We start from the raw sequence: 16,898 nt of genomic DNA on the forward strand, positions 1-16,898 counted from the left end.
ACTGATCCAATCTTTTACGGAATCGATCCCCTTTTGACTGTACAAGAATATGTGGAGCTCAGCATGTCTGGAAGCACAGGAGAACGTTCTTTTGCTGATATTATTACCAGTATTCGCTACTGGGTCATTCATAGCATTACTATACCTTCCCTATTCATTGCGGGTTGGTTATTCGTCAGCACTGGTTTAGCTTACGATGTGTTTGGAAGCCCTCGGCCAAACGAGTATTTCACAGAAAATCGACAAGGAATTCCATTAATCACCGGCCGTTTTGATTCTTTGGAACAACTCGATGAATTTAGTAGATCTTTTTAGGAGGCTTCAATGACCATAGATCGAACCTATCCAATTTTTACAGTGCGATGGTTGACTGTTCACGGCCTAGCTGTACCTACCGTTTCTTTTTTGGGGTCAATATCAGCAATGCAGTTCATACAACGATAAACCTAATCCGAATTATAGAGCTACGACACAATCAAACCCAAACGAACAAAATGTTGAATTGAATCGTACCAGCCTCTACTGGGGGTTATTACTCATTTTTGTACTTGCTGTTTTATTTTCCAATTATTTCTTCAATTAAGAAAAGGAGAGAGAACTAAAATAATAGACTAATCGTTCTAGGTATTCTTTCTCTTACCCCATTCGGAAGGATCTCATCTCATAATTATCCATGACTGTTTATGTCTCTAGCATGACCACTTGATGAAATGTGGAGGGAAGTGGGGTAAATGGCCGATACTACTGGAAGAATTCCTCTTTGGATAATAGGTACTGTAGCTGGTATTCTTGTGATCGGTTTAGTAGGTGTTTTCTTTTATGGTTCATATTCCGGATTGGGTTCATCCCTGTAGTAATCGGATGAATTGAGTTGTAGACATGAAAGCGTAAGAACTCAACGGATTCCCTTCTTTGTTTGTCTGATTTGAGGGAGAAGGTCCCGTTGAGTTCTTAATAATTAGAATATTTTTTTTATAAGTTCATTGAAGAAGTTCTATTTACTCAACAGATTTTCCCCTCCTCTTTTGTTTGTCCACCACTTTTTATTTATAGTATACGTAATTATTATAAGATAAGAATAAATAAAATACGTAATAACTATAAAAAAACGTTCTGATACGTCTGTAAAAAATAGAAACTAACACTAGGAATGTTTGACGAACAGTATCAAGAATCATTATTATTTCGACACAAGAAAAGGATTTTTCACACCCCTTTCTTGTGTCGAAGACTAGGAAGACGAATAACCCCTCCCAGAAATATTTGTTCCCTTCAATTATCCGTTCTATTTTGCGTTTACTTTTGTATAGGATCTAGCCGAAGTCCATTGTATTAGACTCAAATGCATTTTATGACATTTTAATCTGCCAATAGCAACATAATAACATCACCCCAAATTTTTATAAAAAAAAAACAAAAACAAAGAAAGAAGGGGTCAAGTCAAATAGTCTTCTTCACAATCTACATACTGTGGCTAGGAATGTGGTACAAGGAATTCCCGGCATCTCGTAGAAAAAGAGTATAAACAAACAAAAGGCTTTTTAGAATTTTATTTTTTTATCATAGATAATCATAATTACTAAAAAAAATTTGGTTCTTTTTACAAACTTGAGGTCGATAAATCCGCGAGTCTAGAAATTCATTTCGGACAATTGAACCTTCTCGAACTGTTTCTTTTTAAGAACCAAAAATATTTGTGCCAAAATAACAGATGCTAAGAAGAACAAAAGGCCTTGTACACGTAATGGATCTTGAAGTACTATTTCTGCATCTCCCTGACCAAATCCGCCCACATTAGGATTACTTGTCAACGATTGCTCAAATTTGATAGATTCGCCTTCTGAAACAAGAAGTTCTGGCCCCGGCGGGATAATATCAACCACTTGACGTCCATCCGATGCATCCGCTATGGTTATTTCGTATCCCCCCTTTTCTTTTCGTAGGATTTTGCTTACTATACCGGATGCTGTAGCATTATAAACTGTATTGTTACTCTTGCTCCCGTCAGGATAAATCTGGCCCCTTCCCCTGTTTCCGCCTACGTATATAGGATATTTTAAGAAGTGAATGTCTTTCTTAGTAGCGGGGTCCGGGGAAAGAATAGGAAACGTGATTTCACTATATTTCTGACCAGGAACAGGGCCTATGACAAGAATATTTTTTTGATTTGGGCGATAGCTCTGAAAAGACAGATTGCCCATCTTTTCTTTTATCTCGGGGGAAATACGATCGGGAGGGGCTAATTCAAAACCCTCTGGTAAAATAAGAACAGCCCCCACATTTAAAGCCCCTTTTTTACCATTAGCAAGAACTTGTTTCAGTTGCATATCATAAGGAATTCGAACAACTGCTTCAAATACAGTATCGGGAAGTACCGTTTGCGGAACCTCAATATCCACTGGTTTATTAGCTAAATGGCAATTGGCGCATACAATACGTCCAGTCGCTTCTCGTGGATTTTCATAGCCCTTCTGCGCAAAAATGGGATATGCATTTGAAATGGATGCACGAGTTATGATATATATCATGAGCGATACGGAAATAGATCGAGTAATCTGTTCCTTTATCCAAGAAAAATTATTTCTAGTTTGCATGTTCCAACCATTGATCCCGAAAATTTATACAATAAATTGGGGTAGGTCACTAATGGAGTTTCCTATCCACGATTCTGTTATTTACTGGAATAATTTGACTGGATTAATATATAGGATGAATCTCCGGGATGGGTAGAAAGATAAAGAGTGAGTACGATTTTCAATGCTTTGCTTATGTACAACTGCAAAGTAAGAAACATTCTAATTGGATTAGGTAGATAATTTTTCAGTCATTCATTGAATGATAAATCACTACAAGTGACGGAGATACGCGATTTAAATAACGGAAAATCCAATATTTGAAAATTGTATCTAGAATGACTGGAAAAGTGGAAACAAGGCCAGATATAATTTGCTCATTATGAACAAATCCAAAATCCTTGTAGACAAAGCCAATCATCAGTTCCCAACCATGGGGCGAATGAAATCCGATACATAAATCAGTTAATAAAAGAAGAGAAAAAGCTTTTATTGTGTCACTTAAGTTATATAGGAATTCCTGAACCCAAGAGTTAAGAATAACAAGTTCTTTATTACCCAAAAGAGAATAACCACTTAGAATAATGAAACAGATTATATTTGTCGAGAAGTGCAAAATCGTATAAATACGACCCTCGTTGTGTATCTTGATTAATTGGATTGTTTCTTTGTGAATTCCTATACGAAGGTTTTGTAGATGTGTCTCCGAGTATTCCTTAATCATTTCCTCTAAGAAGAGGAGTTCCTCTAATTCTATGAATTTTTCTAGAATACTCTTTTCTTCAATATCATTCAAAAAAGGTTCGGATTGCCTAGTATTCCACCAATTAGTAACCCAGGATTCCATACTTTTTTGAAATGAGAGAGAAATCCACCAGGGCAAAAATACTATAGATGCAAGATATAAAAGAGGAGTGAATGCTTTCTTTTTTTCCATTTTTTCATCTCTGAATTGTTAATGAACCTATCTCATTCGTCGACTCTATGTAATCTAATATTTGTCTCCCGCATCAGTTCTATTACAAGTTATCGAACCTATGAATTTAGAAAAAAATACAAAAATAGACGAAAAATTGGAATGGATAAATAATCAAAAAATAATGTTTACCTATATCTCAATTGGTCAAATTCGAAGCACATATCTCCTTTCGATGAATGCCCAGAAAAATTGAAATAATGAATAATATTATTCAGATTTTGAGACGAAAGAACTCCTTTTCTATCATTATATAAAAATCTCTAATATTTCGAAAAAATTGAACTTACTATGAGTAGTCAGGGATAGAATAATTGAGGGAAATTTCTGAAGAATATTGTGAAAAATGAGTGGCAAAAAACGACATAAATTTGCTAATTATCATTATAAGAGATTCAATTTTTTGGTCATTAAGGAGCACAAAAAGTATAAAAATAAGCTTTGAAAAAATGACAAGATATGATCTCTAAAGTCTCAATTCCAACAAGTTAAAAAGGGTGGAATTTCCTTATTTCTAAATGGTTGATTATGAGATATTTCGATTTGTTTCTTATTTTTTTATTGAATTGAGTTATGTATATTTCGATACATCTAAATCGATACATCTAAAAGATCCCCAAAATAGTTTTTTTTATACTTGTTCCATATATGTCTGCTTTGACTCGAATGAATGTTCTGAAGAAACCTCAATTAAGTTATGTTATGGAAAAAGAGCATTCTTGCGTTTTTGCCCTCCTGCTGAGAAAGCATTCCGGCTCATTTCTTAAAATACTTCAATTGGTACACGCAAGAAATAGGCCAATTCAGCAGCTTTTTGTTCCATTTCCCGTGGAGTAAAATTCTCATCAGTACGAGTCAATGGAATGGCTCCCTGGCCTCTGATATCCATATAAAGGACACGACGAGCATAAATACCTTCTTTCACTTCTATTCTGACAGACTGAATATCTTTTATAAGAAATTGGAGGAAGACCCGACGATTTTTTCCAGGAAATCCCCAACGAAAGATACACACTATTCCGTCTTTTCTATCAAATCGATCATAACCACTACCTACATTCCACGAAATTGTGCACCATAAATAGGAGCTAATAAAAAGACCCGCGATTCTGTAGAAAGACATCACAATTCCTTGTGGAAAAAAACTATTTCCTGAGACGGAAATAAAGATATCAAATTTCTACCAAGATAACTCGAGGTTCCAACCAACAAGAATCCTAATGAACCTAAAAAAAGGATAACAGCCCAGCAGAAATTACTTGTTTTTCGAGCCCCCGTTATAGGTTCTATCCATATATGTTCTGATCGACAACTCATACTTGATCCAGTTGATTTTTTTGGAATTGAGAGAATACCCCAAATGAATTTGACTTTAGTCCTTTTTTTTTCCGAAGTAACTCGCATCAACTAGCACTAGTTTGATGTGATCCTTTAGGAGTAATTCATTAAATTCGTTAGATTTAAACTAATAACATACCCTTCGTACGATCTCACTAAAGATAGCTAAATAGATAGACCAACTTTACAGTTCAGCTATCCGTCAATTCGGGTCTATTTGAAAATAGCTAGAATCCATTGATCCCTATAGCATTTTCTGGAGACATAAGAGTTTTTCGGCGGAAGCCGCTTATACCATATTTTGCTAAATAGATATCTGTGTTATGATACAAGCGTCAGTTTTGAAAAAAAATAGATGAGATTTTGTGCCATCGGCTCTAAACAATCTTGTTTTTTTGAACATGAAGAAATAAAGAAGCCATTGCGATTGCCGGAAATACTAGGCCTACTAAAGGCACCAAAACAGAGGGAAAGTTAAGAGTTGTCATAGAATGGCTACCTCGATTTACTATTTGTACCTGTTATTATTATTTATATTTTATATTTATAATATAAAGATATCTTATTATATATAAAGATATCTTATTATAATTTGATAATTCTAAATTGGAATTATTATTATTACTTAATAGCTATTAAGTATAAATATAAGTATCTATCTAAGTGAGTATATAATGTAGTTTTTGATCTTTCTACATGAAAGATTTGAAAGGATATGGATGAGATATTATTTTCTTCATTTTTTGCTCTTGTCTTCGAATTTCATTTACTAAGCAAAAAGTTTCTTAAAAATTAATTAGATTCTATTTATATTGAATATATTGAAGGGTTTGTTAGAATCCCATCCATCAGGGATTCTTAGTCAAAATAGGATTATCGTAAGATATAAAAAAAAGAAAAAATTCTATATTTTATAGATTTTCATTATATATGACGAGAAGAGTATATTTTTTTGATTTGCCTAATTTCACGAAAATAAGAATTTCATCTTTTATCTTGTTAATAGAAGCTTCTTGATCAATAATCAGGAATATAGAAAAAGGGGCGGATTTTCTGTAACTTTTTATTCTTTATATAATTAGATCTTATGCCAACAAAGAAAACCCCATTCGTCTAATTTTAACTTGGATTCCGATAAACTAATTACTTGTTTGCTCAAAATAATTGAACTTAATGTTCTAATTTTGATTCAAAGGAAAGAAAGTGTGTAGTTGAAATAACTCACTCAGAACGCTTTTTAAAGGATTACGTGGTACGATTAGATCGAATAAGCCTTTCTGGAATAAATACTCGGCCGCTTGTGAACCCTCGGGTACTGTTTTATTCAATGTTTGTTCAATTACTCTTTTACCCGCAAAGGCAATGTAGGCATTGGGTTCGGCAATAATGATATCCCCCAACATACCAAAACTAGCTGTCACCCCACCGGTAGTAGGAGATGTAAGAATTGGTACATAGAATAACTTTTTATTTGATTGATAATCATATAAAGCAGAAGATATTTTAGCCATTTGCATCAAGCTCACACTTCCTTCTTGCATGCGTGCCCCTCCGGAAGCACACACTATAATAAGAGGTAGAAATTCTTTAGTAGCGTATTCAATCAAACGGGTAATTTTCTCCCCGACTACGGATCCCATACTACCTCCCCAAACATGCCTCTAGAAAGATCAGAAGTGGTCAGAGCTGTAATTGTCCGTACTTGTAAAGAACTTAAACGTGACAACGGTATGATAATACGATATGATGACAATGCCGCAGTTGTGATTGATCAAGAAGGAAATCCAAAAGGAACGCGAGTTTTTGGTGCGATTGCCCGAGAATTGAGACAGTTCAATTTTACTAAAATAGTTTCATTAGCCCCTAAGGTATTATAGGTATTATAAAATCAGAGCACGATATGGTTATAGTAGGGTATTTAAAAAAAAGAAATATATTAAGATTCATTTAGTAGATTTTGTCTCACGTATATACCTTTCAAAATTAATATTCATAAACAAATACGTAAAAAAAAAAAGAAAAACATGTTGATTATATCCAAATTTGGAGGCACCAATAATTTTAATTAATCATGGGTAGTGATACTATTGCTGACATAATAACCTCTATACGAAATGCCGATATGTATAGAAAAAGCGTGGTTCGAGTAGCATCTACTAATATCAGCCAAAGTATTGTTAAAATACTTTTACGAGAGGGTTTTATCGAAAACGTGAGAAAACATCGAGAAAACAACAAATCTTTTTTGGTTTTAACCCTACGACATAGACGGAATAGGAAAAGGACTTATAGAAATCTTTTAAATTTAAAACAGATCAGTCGGCCGGGTCTACGAATCTATTCTAACTATCAAAGAATTCCTAGAATTTTAGGTGGGATGGGGATTGTAATTCTTTCTACCTCTCAGGGTATAATGACAGACCGAGAGGCTCGACTAGAAAGAATAGGCGGAGAAATTTTGTGTTATATATGGTAATCCTTCTAATATCCGAATTCAATACGAAACTTCTTATTTGTGAAAAAGAAAAGAGAAGGGGTGGGTTGTCTAATAGAGTTCTTCCTCCACTAGTTGATACTTCAAGGGGGTTTTACCTGTAATGAAAGAACAAAAATGGATTCATGAAGGTTTAATTACTGAATCGCTTCCCAACGGCATGTTCCGGGTTCGTTTAGATAATGAAGATATGATTCTAGGTTATGTTTCAGGAAAGATCCGACGTAGTTTTATACGGATACTGCCAGGAGATAGAGTCATACCGGATATTAAATTTGAATCACGTTAAAATTATATAAAAACTGACTTTTTATATAGAACATTTAAAAGTGATTTTCTTTTGAAAATTGGTACAATGACTATATTATATGCATGTAATAACCATGATATCATATGTTTTTAAAACTAGAATTATAAAACATATAAAAGACCCCTTACAAACCTAAAATCTATGCAATATATTTTTAAGAACACTCGTACATCTCTTGTATACACTTGTGGGATAAAGGATACCTAACCACTTAGTCTTATCTTTTGATGGTCGAGGTGTATTTGCGATTTTTATATCCAAGTTATAGGCCAACTATACAAGGTTTTTTTAATTGGATGATTTTATCGGAAATTTTTTATGATAAAGGATACCTAAGCAACGAAAATCTGAGGCATAGATGGGATCAAACATGTCTAATTAAATTTGTTATTAGAGATACCATAAGTCTAGGAATTATATATTAAGATATAATTTATAATCGGTATCTATCTGGTTGGATTAAAGTGGATGGAATAAAGGATATCTAACCATTTATTTGTTTTGCAACTTGAATCCTATACTTTGATAATTAATGTTTTTGGAAACTAAAAGGGTATTAATCATTAAAGAGTTTAAATATTGAAACTACTAGATGGTTTTTTTTAGAAATTTTGTAAATGAAAACCAAATAAGGCTATATGATATGCATGTAATAACCATGATATCATATGTTTTTAAAACTAGAATTATAAAACATATAAAAGACCCCTTACAAACCTAAAATCTATGCAATATATTTTTAAGAACACTCGCACATCTCTTGTATACACTTGTGGGATAAAGGATACCTAACCACTTAATCTTATCTTTTGATGGTCGGGGTGTATTTGCGATTTTTATATTCAAGTTATAGGCCAACTATAGAAGTTTTTTTTAATTGGATGATTTTATCGGAATTTTTTAATGATAAAAGATACCTAAGCAACGGAAATCTGAGGCATAGATGGGATCAAACATGTCTAATTAAATTTGGTATTAGAGATACCATAAGTCTAGGAATTATATATTAAGATATAATTTATAATTGGTATCTATCTGGTTGGATTCAAGTGGATGGAATAAAGGATATCTAACTATTTATTTGTTTTGCAACTTGAATCCTATACTTTGATAATCAATGTTTTTGGAAACTAAAAGGGTATTAATCATTAAAGAGTTTAAATATTGAAACTACTAAATGATTTTTTTTTAGAAATTTTGTAAATGAAAACCAAATCCAATCTCACTACCATGCATCACTTTGAACTTAATGATCTACAAAAGATCATGACAATCGATGGGTACAATATCATTGAATGGACTTGTTCCTTGAAAGAGAATCTCGAGAGAAATGAGAAATTATACGTCATTAAAGGCCTTATTCCTAAACCACCTTCTTTGTACGATTTACATAAGCATGATGTATGGTAGATACACAAATGTGATTTCGATGATGTCTGTGAGATTATTATGGGTACAATCATTCTTGACATTTGGAAAGGGTTGGAAGTCTTGGATGCATTTCACATGTGTCATCAGGTTACAAAGATATTCTAGAGATGCACTGACATCTGATATGAACAAGTTCCAACATTAGAAGAAACCAAGGCTGAAAAGAGTCACTTGTGTGGTCTAAGAGGCCTCAAGTTTATAGAAGGAACATCTTTAGACCCAAGAAATCCAAGAAGACTCAAATTGATGGTTCTTGTTTCTTTTATGGAGAAACTAGACACCGGAAGAGGAACTGCTCCTCTTATCTGACAAGAAAGTCAAGAAGAGACTAGTACTTCATGTATCTACTAGATAGAAATCATAATTTTCATATAATACCCAAGTACTTGGTACTTAAATGTTAATCTGATATTTGTAAATGACTTGCAGATATTTACAAAAGAGTAACCAGTCGAGCACAATCAAGTTGGAACTGCACTTTGGAGTTTAGTTTATTAATTATGATAGGAACATAATGACCTTGTATTGTGAAACAATGTTTGTTTTGGAACAATGTATGTTTTAATTTAGCTTGTCTAAATATGTCTCAGTTAATTTATGAATGATTGACTATTTACTTAATTTTTTTTCATAACGATCACTTTTATATTAAAAAATGATTAAAATTCCTTTTATAAGACTAGATCTCATAATAAGAATTATAAAGTAAATATTAATGTTTTCTAAATAATAAGTTCTATATGCTACCTTTTGACTTAAACTTGTTTTGAATCAAACTCATCTTTAACATTGTTAGCTTTATTATATAAATGACATTCACATATTCCAACTTCAAGAAATGGATCTTTAAAGGAAAATAATGTAGGAAAAAAGTATTAAGAAACTATACACTATAGAAGTCATACACTATGGTGTATGACTTCTTTTCTAATGAATATTTAAGAATTAGCACAAGATATCAAATCAACTTTATTAACAACTATAGTAGTTATAACTATATTGTACATGGTAAAGCATAATTGTGAAATCTTAGTTAAAGTTTTCAAATATAAAGTTGAGATACAAACTAGTAAGAACTATCTAAAGCCTTAATGATAATAAAGAATAAATTAAATCTTACTTGGTATGATTTACTTTCTAATCGGTAGAAATATCTTCCTTTTATTTCCTTTAGATAACACCTTGAACACTATCAAATTTACCTTCAGTAAAAATACCAAATAATAAGTAGATAGAACATTTCTTTATAATATTTTGCATGGAAATGCTCAATACCCATCTTATTAAAGTGTTTTGTGGATTTGAAGCCATTATCGGACTAAAACTTCTAAACCCAAAATCTACTAAATATATACTTGTGTAATACTCTAAATTCGGATTAGATTATTATATGCAAACCCATCAAGAATAAGTTCTCTTATTCTAGTGAAATCTATGTTAGTAGAAATCAAGCTTCTAAAGACAAAACAAGTGGGTGGCACACACATATGCTATCCAATTAAGGTGTGTAAGATTTAGAAGTGTAGTTGGAGACTTATCGAAGCATCGCGTAACAGAAATCTGTACTTAAGTAAAAAGTTCAAGAGTACTGATTTCTAGAAGTCCAATTGATTTCTAGGTACATGTCAAAGCTAGTGGGAGCATAATTGTTATGCTAATATTGCATGTTGAAAATATTGTTCGTAGGGAACATAGTTTTCAATTTGCAAATTGCAATGTTTGGGAATTGTTTCGCTATAGTAGACTTAAGGGAGAGGGCACTCATACTTATTTTTAAATCTAAAGGTTTAGAGTATAGGGTTAAATAGAACTTAGTCATCGACATATATGAATATCATGTTGAAATGGTTCATCATAAGATATTCAATATATGAAAATATTATAACAAGAAACTGAAAAGATATCAAATCCTTATGTGAGACATAATGAGTCGGCTTCAGATATAGGATCGATTATATATGCTATAGTATTCGCTTATTATAATTTTTCAAATGCTTAGAGCATTGTGAGAAAAAGGACTAGAATTTTTGTCACGAACACAAACGACAAACACCCAATATTGACAAAAGGTTTTACAACCAACATGCATTCGTGCTTAGTTCACCTTCCCGGAGGAGTACAACAAACAATCTACCAACACCATGTCATACCAACAAGCATCTAATCTCCCGCATCAACAATACAAATACCACCCTCATTGGAGATCTCAATATTATATTCTGTGTCATATTATCTTTTAGTATCCATATTTTAACTTGGGCGTTAGAGCGTAATCCTCAGACAACCATGGATTAAGGCCGATCTGGGTTTCCCTTTGTTATCAACTTATCATAGGTCCGAGAGATTCACACATTTTAGCTCGGAAACTTGTACTCTCAATTGCACAACCACACACCTTAACCCATTATCGAGACTTAGTTGCATCAATCTCTAATAATGCAAATTCTATATCTAAGAGTTTTATGTTACTTAATTCCATGTGGCGATTGATTTTAAGCTAGATTAAATTTGTTTAAAATCAAATAATTTATAAAAATGTAAACTTTCATCACATACATATACACATAATAATACCATAACATTTCTTGTAAATTAGGTCTCGGTGGACAACTTTTTCCATTAAAATACAATTTCTTGTAAAGTAAAAATATATTTTATGGAGAGACATTTTAGATTCTAAAGAAGTTGGCAAAGTTCTTTTTGTTGCCATTTCCCCCACCATTTGGCAAGAATTTAGGAATTAGGATTGGAACAACCGAACAAGTAGGGTAAGCTCATAAATAGTGACAGCCACGCTCGCCATTGTGAGACTAGGCCCTTTCTATCGTCCTCATCATCACCATCAAGAACTTACAAGACAAATTTACAAAAAGAAAAGGGGGAAAGAGAAGACAAAAGGTTTTGGGCCCCTTCCCACCTCACAAGGAAGAAACCAAGACAAAAAATAAAAAAGAACCCAGAAAAACCTCTTTCCTTTGCTTTGCACAAATTGTGCTTTTTTCTTTCATTGATTCCTATCGGAATTCAGCACCTCAAAAGCCAAAACCCACATAAAGGTGTCCTTTCTCCCGATTCTTTTGCAGTTGAGATGACATAAAATTATCGAGAGAGTTAATTGTGCTGTCATGAGTACGGAGTTTTACCCATTTGTGATTCTTTAGGGTTTTCGACTTGGTGTTTATAGGTGATTGATTGTGTTTGTGCAATAAAAGAGAGATGCAAACAGATAAATCAGAGCAGATGAGATCGGTGGCAGCGGATACTCGAGGGAAACACAGAATTTCGGCTGAATTGAAGAGACTTGAACAAGAAACTCGCTTCTTGGAGGTTTGATTTCTTGCGTTTTGAAGTCCCTTTTTACTAATTTCAGTATTTACTCGTTTCATCGCTGTTTTCATATATTAGTTCTTGTGGGATTACTTCAAAATTCATTTTTTTTTTGTTTTATATGTCGTTTCCTCGAATTCAGGATTATTATGCAATGATTGTTTGAAGTTAATTATACATCGAAGTTCGCTTATTTCATCTGTTTTTTTTGTAGTTTATGGTGCTTCATTTTGTCTATTTGTTAACATATGACAAGAAATTATCTCAATTCAATGCGACCTTTTGTTATTCTTCGCAGAAAGTTTCTAATTTTTTCCATCTTAGAGTACTCTGATTTCGATTTTGCTTTTTGCCACTAAGCTTCTTTTGAACTAAAATCAGTATCAATCGACATTGCTGTTAGCAATTTATGATTTTTACAATAAAAGCTTCATCTTCATCTGGATTCAATCATCAAAAAGTTCAAATTTGATCTGCTATATTTTATATGGTTTAACTATCTTCATATGTGGTTAAGAATATGATGTGATCCAATTCGTTGCTTTCATCAATAGGTTCATATTGTCCGATTGTAGTTTTTGTTACTTTTGGATTATTAGGTTTCAAATGTTTCAACATTTTAGGAGAATGGATTACTGTTTTTGGACATAATAGCCTCATGATTTGCTCTTCGTCACTTTTTTTGTGTAAATGACATAAATGCCCACCTACTCTGTGTATGTTTATCCTGTATGTATTTGTTTTGTATACATGTTTTATATCTTCACAATATATATGTAGGTTCTTGTTTATGTGTTTGTGTAAAAGACATAAATGCCCTTTGCCCTACAACATATATACTACTTGTATGTTTCTAAAATATGTAGCTTCCACAAGTATCAAAGAGTATTTTCAAACAAATGCCCTAATTTATCAATTTGACAAAATTTGCTATATTTTATTTCACCTAAAAAGTCTCTAGAAAGTTCTACTACATCTAGAGACTTTTTCATGTAGAATGATTTTTGGGACATCAATTAAAAGCCAAGAATGCATATACGCGACACTTTGCTTACAATTCACTAATCAAAACTACGTAGTTTTGATCACGAGACGTTGAACTACACACTATTGCTTGAAACACTTACATACAAATATGTTTTTTTGTTACATATAAATAACTATATGTATTAAAAGCTTATTCTTGTGATATTATTTGTAGGAGGAATTGGATCAGCTTGAAAAAATGGAAGCAGCATCGGCTGCATGCAAGGAGTAAGTATGAAGTGATAAATTTTCATTTTTTTTTTTTTTGGTAATTGTGTGTGATTTTCGGTTTTATAACAAACTTTTTCTTTGTTGTTTTTAATAGAATCCTAAGTAATGTGGAAACAAGGCCGGATCCACTACTTCCAATGTAAGACATTTTCCTTCTTTGGTTAAATTAAAAATATCGATCCCATAAAAATGGCAAGACTTGTTTAATAAAGTTAAAGGGTTAATTGCTTCTTAATGCTATCTTTTTTTTTTTTTTTTATTTTTTTTATTATTTTTTATTTTATTTTTAAATTTATGCTACAAAAAAGTGCCTAAAATATATTGGTTAAACATTAAAGATGATCAAAATATTTATGCAACAATATTTCACCTTTTTACAATTTTATGCGATTGACACGAATTATGCACTATGCATCCATGTTGTTTCACATGTTAGTCATGTTAAATGTAAAATGTTTCATTTAAAAAAACTATTTTGTTGCATAAGTTTGGGAAAAGCTCAAACATTGTTGCATAGGCAAGCATTTCATCCTAAGTTAAATGTCTAAAATACCCTCGAGTATATGACACCTTTTTGACCAAGACCATTCTCATGACCATGGACAATTAGGTCATTTTAGCTTTGAGCATGAATTATATAATCCTTTCAACGTTTGTTATGGAGGGCATTTTTGCAACCGTTTCATCCTAAGTTAAATGTCTAAAATACCCTCACGTATATGACACCTTTTTGACCAAGACCGTTCTCATGACCAAGGACAATTAGGTCATGTTATCTTTGAAAATGGATCATATAATTAAAAAAAAGGTCAATGCCAAAAGAATCATGTGTAAATAATGTACACAACAGTAAGGAGTCCAATGAACATTAAAATATAAACTCCGATAATGTAAAATTTGATACTAGAACCCTTGACCATTGACCATTTTTTTTTTTTTTTTTAATTTCTAATTCTACAATTTTATGTTCTTAATGACAGCACAAATGGGCCCACAAATCCATCATGGGATCGATGGTTTGAGGGACCTCAAGATAAATCGGGTTGCAGATGTTGGATACTTTAACAAATATTCTTCGTAAATTCATTGGATTTCATTTTGGGATTCGTGCAATGAGTGGAATTTGTACAAATCTCATTACAGATAACAGAAAACAAAACAGGCTTCTTTTCCCAAATGGGTCATTGTGCAGAAACGTCAAATTCTTTTTCATTTGTAGAGGAAACTAAAGGGTTTTAGGGTTTTTTTTTTTTTTTTTTTTTTTTTTTTTTTTTTATTGTGGGTTTATTTTGTTATCAAAGTATTGTCGATTTTTTTTTCAGATAATTATGGTTTTTGTGATTAAAAGTTTGAATCTTTTATGTTACATTGTTTAATTAAAGATCATGCGAATCTTTATGTTACATTGTTTAATTGAAGATATGAAGAAAAGGATGCTTTTTGGAAGTGGGTTTTTCTTTTTTCCAAGTTATTGTGATTTTGGCAATCAAGTTAAAATCGGATAATTAAAGATTAACATTGGGTAATCTTGTAATTAGTCTCTAAACTAATTTTATTTTCTTTAGTTGTGACTTCGGACTACAATTGAAGTATGCATAGAAGAGAAACGATGGCGTGTAATTATTTTTTATTTTAGTCGTAGAATATTGGGAATACTGTGGGCCTTGTATAAAATTATTAATCGAGTTTTATTGTATATGATTCATATCCTCCTTAATAAATGAATGTTTTTTTTGCCAGTTGTCAATCTCTCATGAATTTTGACACTTGTCGTTTTATGGTAATTTTGAAATAAGTATTATCCACTTGTCAATTTTTGGTTTGATTTCATTTTTAGTAATAAATACGTTTCTTTCGTTATTTCTTATTTTAAAGTTGTACATTAAAAAATATTTCAATTTATACTTTAAGTTTAATCATTTTTTAAATCAACCCGTATAATATATGGGTCTCACACCTAGTACAATAAAATAGGCAGGTTATAGTGCAAAGAGTAAATTAAACCAATGGTCTTTATCGTTTGAGGTAATTTGTACGTTTGGTCTTTAATTTATTTTTTTTAACTTGGAAGGTCTATTTTTTTTTGTTTTTGTTGCGTGCTTGGTCCCTATATTAACTAAAAATACTACTTTGCCTTTTCTTTTTAATTTATTTAAATAAACACATCCAACTCCACTTCTACCTCACTTTACCTTATCTATCTCATATTATTTAAATAAATTAAAAAATCAAGGGCAAAATAGTCTTTTTAAGTAAGACAGAGACCAAGCGTGCAACAAAAATAAATTTTCTGAGTTAAAAAAAAATTAAGTTAGAAACAAAAACGTGTAAATTACTCCAAACCATAGGGACTGTTCATGTAATTTACTCTAGTGCAAAATATTAGAGTGTAGAAAGAGCAATCAAAATATTAGAGTGTAGAAAGGGCAATCATGTAATTTCACTTTTATCTGGGTTATGTACTTATGTTTGTTTGTTTCCTAACAGTTGGTTTAACTTAGATGTAATCTTACGCCTTCTTTCTCTTTCTCTTATATATTGTAACTGAAATCATCAAGATAATTCAAGTAATTCGTTCTTTTACTTTGTAATATGATATCAGAGCTATGCATAGCTTCAGTTTTTGAATCACTTGCTAAATCGTTCTTATTGATTGTTCATCAAGTTTACCATTAGTTCATTCTTAATGGATTCTCAATTCAATCTTCCATGATTTCCATGACTTCATCGGATGCATCTTTGGTCATGTGATATCTCCAAGCGATGATCACTTGCATCCATATTACTCTTCATATGTCGATTGTTATCGAATTTTGTATAATTAAACTTGTTATTTCATGGATTCTAAATTTTGTATCAAAGGAAATTTGCATCAATATCATGTTCGACCAAACTGCTTGTGATATTTGGACCAAATTGAAAGAATGATTTCAACAAAGCAATAAAACTCGAATTCATCAAATTTCACGGAAATTGTTAATCTGTAACAAAATTGAAATTCAATTCGAGTATGATTCACAAATTTGAAATCTCTCACATAAAAATTGATCAATTTTTGTCCATGTTGTTCATGCATAAAGTGTGTTGTTGTTCGTGCATAAAGTGTGAATGTAATAGAGTCAAAAAGATTGAGCAATATCTTCAAATTGAACATGTTATGAACTTCTGTAATGGGTTTAAATGATTTTTTTT

The 16,898-nt window shown here is 32.0% G+C and overlaps 2 protein-coding genes and 1 pseudogene across 2 annotated transcripts; 1 reads left to right on the forward strand and 2 right to left on the reverse strand.

The window, feature by feature from the left end:
* Nucleotides 1-363: 363 nt before the first annotated feature.
* On the reverse strand, nt 364-3,525 carry LOC128132701 (cytochrome f-like). The gene is made up of 2 exons (XM_052769574.1): nt 2,858-3,525; nt 364-2,610 (listed from the first exon to the last, which is right to left on the reverse strand). Exons 1-2 carry the CDS (start codon nt 3,508-3,510, stop codon nt 1,632-1,634), a joined length of 1,632 nt encoding a protein of 543 aa, XP_052625534.1. The 5' UTR covers nt 3,511-3,525; the 3' UTR covers nt 364-1,631.
* Nucleotides 3,526-3,567: 42 nt separating this feature from the next.
* Nucleotides 3,568-5,025, reverse strand: LOC128132700 (photosystem I assembly protein Ycf4-like; annotated as a pseudogene).
* A 6,937-nt stretch (nt 5,026-11,962) lies between these two features.
* LOC111889329 (guanine nucleotide-binding protein subunit gamma 2) lies at nt 11,963-15,445 on the forward strand. Its single transcript, XM_023885462.3, has 4 exons — nt 11,963-12,449; nt 13,651-13,703; nt 13,801-13,845; nt 14,687-15,445. Exons 1-4 carry the CDS (start codon nt 12,339-12,341, stop codon nt 14,769-14,771), a joined length of 294 nt encoding a protein of 97 aa, XP_023741230.1. The 5' UTR covers nt 11,963-12,338; the 3' UTR covers nt 14,772-15,445.
* Nucleotides 15,446-16,898: the final 1,453 nt, after the last annotated feature.

This window comes from Lactuca sativa, chromosome 3 (assembly GCF_002870075.4).
Source record: "Lactuca sativa cultivar Salinas chromosome 3, Lsat_Salinas_v11, whole genome shotgun sequence".
NCBI lineage: Eukaryota > Viridiplantae > Streptophyta > Magnoliopsida > Asterales > Asteraceae > Lactuca > Lactuca sativa.